The following is a 3496-nucleotide window of genomic DNA, read 5'->3' as shown; positions in this document are numbered from 1 at the left end:
GTGATTGTGACTCCACCAGCCACTAGTAATCCGCCAATTAAAAAGAAAATTCATGGGGCTGGCAGGTAGCATGGTGGTTAAGGGCTCTGGACTCCCATATGACCCACGGGAGTTCGAGTCCCAAACCTGGTGGCTTGTTTTCTTACTCTCACTCTCTGCCTCTCACTCTGCCCCTCTCTGGTCAAATAAAATAAATAAATAAAATAAAATAAAATAAAATAATTATTAAAAAAAATAAATAAAAAAGAAATTGGAACCAGCAGTTAACATAATGGCTATGTCGCTGGACTCCCATGTAGTCGACCACAGTTCATGTCCCGGACCTGGTGGTTTAAAACTCACGCTGGGCACGTGTGTGGGTGCGTGCCCAAGATCCCAAGAGGAGAATGGAGGAGAAGGGATTGCGCGTGACCATCCTCTCTGGGGGGTGATTTCTTGCTTTCTATCTCTCCGTCTCTCTCTGTCTGTCTGGCGCACACACGCTCCCTATAGCAAAAACAAAACAAAACAAACAACAAAAAAAAAACTCTCCAAAAAAAAAAAAAGAAAAAGAAATTGAACCTTAACTCTGTTAAGTTTGGGCAGGATTACCCCATGAGCGTTCCACTGTGTGCACCCTCATGGACTGTGGAGTGCGGATGCTGACGGGACATGCAGGAAGGGACCGAGTCGCTCTACCAACGCAAATGTGCCCCCACGGGGACTCCCCATGGGATCAAAGTGGACAGGGACTGACTAGCAGAAATTCACTTATAACTATGACTGGAGGAAGGGGCTCATTAGCACTTTGAATTCGTATTATAACTAACCCTGAACTAAGCACACGATCAGAATCAAAACAACAGCCACCGGAGTTGGAGGTGACAATTACACAGCAGTTACCACGCCACAGACACTATTCCAGGCACCTAGGTCCACGGACACTCCTCTCTGAATAACCTCAGGAGGTGTGCAGGGTCTCTGCGTCCACAACGAGGGGCTAAGGCGCTGCGATGCCACACGCTCAGGTCACGGTCACCACGCAGCTGAGGCAGGATGGACCCAGAGTCTTTGTCCTTTACAATGTTCTCTGTAAAAAATCCTCAGACACGTGCAGATTTGTAGGCATAACAAAATATTCTGCGAAGGATTCTTAAAGGTACGCTGGTTTATTTCTATCATTCGTAAAATTCGAGCTTTCCATTTTAAAATCGCATAAAGATTGATACGGACCCAGCGCTTTTGCAGATACCGAGCTACACCACACGTGAAATCGAACGATCATGCAGTGGCCATAAAAAGCCACGTGACAGGAACACTGGTGTATCAAGTACTGAGTCCCACAGCAATGTCAAACATTTAAAAATGCTATTAGAGATTAAAGTTAAAGGAATCAAATTTAAAGGAAACCCGCATTTCTGGGAGTGAAAGTATTTTGATGACCTACCTCCCCATGATTGAAAAAGAAGCACAACACCGTAACCAGGCCTCCCAGCCGGCTGCCGCTGCAAGAGAGGGAAAGAAACCGTAAGCCCAACGGCAGTCAGACCAGCCCTAACGAAACCTCGAGGTAGCCCGGGGCAGCTCGCAGCACTGCCAGACTTCGCCGCCCCAGACTCCTCCTGTGCTTATATACAAACGCTTTTTTCCCAAGGTACCATTCATCCAAGTTCTTTTTTTTCCTTTTTTTGCTAACAGGTGCGTGCACTCACCAGAGAAAGACAGAGAGAGAGAGAGCCCACATCACCCCGGGGCCAATCTCCTCCTGGATCTCGGGCATGCACACACATGTGCCCAGCATTCTTTAAGCATCTGGGTCTGGGACTCAAACCAGCTCAAACCAGTTGGCCATGCAGGATCCAGCTGACTTCACCACCACTCCACCTGGCTGGTCCCAGTAAGCTCATTTTTTAAAAATCAGTTGCCATCTTTGAAGTGTGCCAACTCAGAACAAAACACGCTGAAAGGGGATGAGAAGCCGCACGGCCCAGGCTGGGGGCTGTGCAAGTCCCAGGAGCCAGGGGGCCCAGGTCCACACCCACCTCCACCTGCGGACCTGGGAGAACTACAGGTGCCCCCAGCCGGCCAGGGGCGGCACTGCAGCCGTGAAACAGGTCAGGGACCTCCAAGAGCCTGCCAGCAGGACGCGGCCCCCAGGACAGGACGCGGCCCCCAGGACAGGATGCGTTAGAGCAGTCCTAACAGCCAGCTGCTGGGCGTCACCCGCGTGGCCTCTCCTCCTGCTTCCCGCCATTCCAGTCCACGCATTGGACACGAGTACATGGCGCAGGGTGGGAGGACGCGCAGGGAGGGCTCCGGGTCACAGCCGGGGATGCCCACGCGGCCCTTCAGCTCTTCAGGCCCGACTGGGCACCCAGCCCCCTTGCCGGGGCTTCTCTCAGCAGGCGCAGACTCGTTCCGCACCCTCTTAGGGAAACGAGTGGGCCACGAGTACTGGGGTATGAGGTCAGGTCTGGGCCCCGGCTAGGACCCGCGGCACATAGCCCTCATGCTGATGACGAGCCCCGGAGCCCCGTCTGAGGGCACGGCCCTCCTTCTCGCCCGAGGAGAAGAGTTGCTGCACGCTGGTCCTAGCATGCTCCTGTCTTCACCCTAGCGTGCTACACTCCAATGTCCCCGACGCCCTGCACCAAACGCCCACCCACTGCAGGCAGGCCGGGTGGAGGGCACAGGATGGGGGCACCACGTTCATTCCCAGCGAGGCAGGGAAGTGGAGGAGGCTCGAGAGAGAGCAGGGATGGCCCACGCAGCCAGCCTCTCCCCATCCCTTGTGGGATCCCCAGGACAAGTGGCTCATTAGCCGTGAGGGTGGAGCAGGACTGCAGAGGTCGGGGCACGAGGCCTGGAGGTTGCTGTTGCAACCACAGAGCGGGAGGCAGGAGCCCCTGTGTGGGAGAGGAGAGGCAGCAGCCCTGAGGACCTGAAGGAGACACACCTGACTGTCGGGGCTAACTGGAGTGCACAGGCTGACCCAGCTCTCGGGGATCTAGGCAGGGCTGCGGTATAGACGGTCGCATGCCAAGGACGCCGGGCTCCAGTCAGGGTGCCACGTCCTCCACAGGGACGCCAACGGGCCAGCGCCGGGTTCAGACCCCGCCAGGGCGGAGGTGGAGTCAGAGGGTTAAACAGGCAGAGTGTGGCATTGTACCTTGCTCTAACTGGACAAGCACAGCCTGAGGATTAAAGGGTAAGCTCCTCCGTGCCTCCCTCCCCCACACGCACCTAGGATAACACTAAGGCCAGTCTGCTGCCTCTCTAACCACGGGACACACGTACTGGGCACTGTGCTCACACCACCGGCAGTCCCCGTGAGGACGAGTCCTCCTCGGGGCCTGTAGCCGAAGGTGTCCTCTCAGACGGGAACTACCCCACAGTGCAGATACACGCCAGGGCCAGCTCTCCCTCACGGTCACTGAGCCTCGGGCACTTTGATTCCTCACTGGGACAGTTAAATAAACGTCCTCACATGTGGGGACTAGTGTGCTCGCGTCCACAG

The 3496-nt window shown here is 55.1% G+C and overlaps 1 protein-coding gene across 1 annotated transcript in view; it reads right to left on the bottom strand.

Annotated features, from left to right (window-relative positions):
* DPY19L1 (dpy-19 like C-mannosyltransferase 1) overlaps window positions 1-1484 on the bottom strand; it is a gene marked incomplete at its 5' end in the record, with an annotated part of 75772 nt that extends 74288 nt beyond the window's left edge. Inside the window, 1 exon segment of the mRNA XM_027766866.1 lies at window positions 1427-1484. Within this exon segment, the coding sequence (XP_027622667.1) occupies window positions 1427-1484 (58 nt within the window).
* Between the last annotated feature and the right edge of the window lie 2012 nt (window positions 1485-3496).

This window comes from Tupaia chinensis, unplaced genomic scaffold (genome assembly GCF_000334495.1).
Source record: "Tupaia chinensis unplaced genomic scaffold, TupChi_1.0 Scaffold143756_1, whole genome shotgun sequence".
In the NCBI taxonomy this organism is placed as follows: Eukaryota; Metazoa; Chordata; class Mammalia; order Scandentia; family Tupaiidae; genus Tupaia; species Tupaia belangeri.
This window is presented reverse-complemented; position numbering and strand designations above follow the sequence as displayed.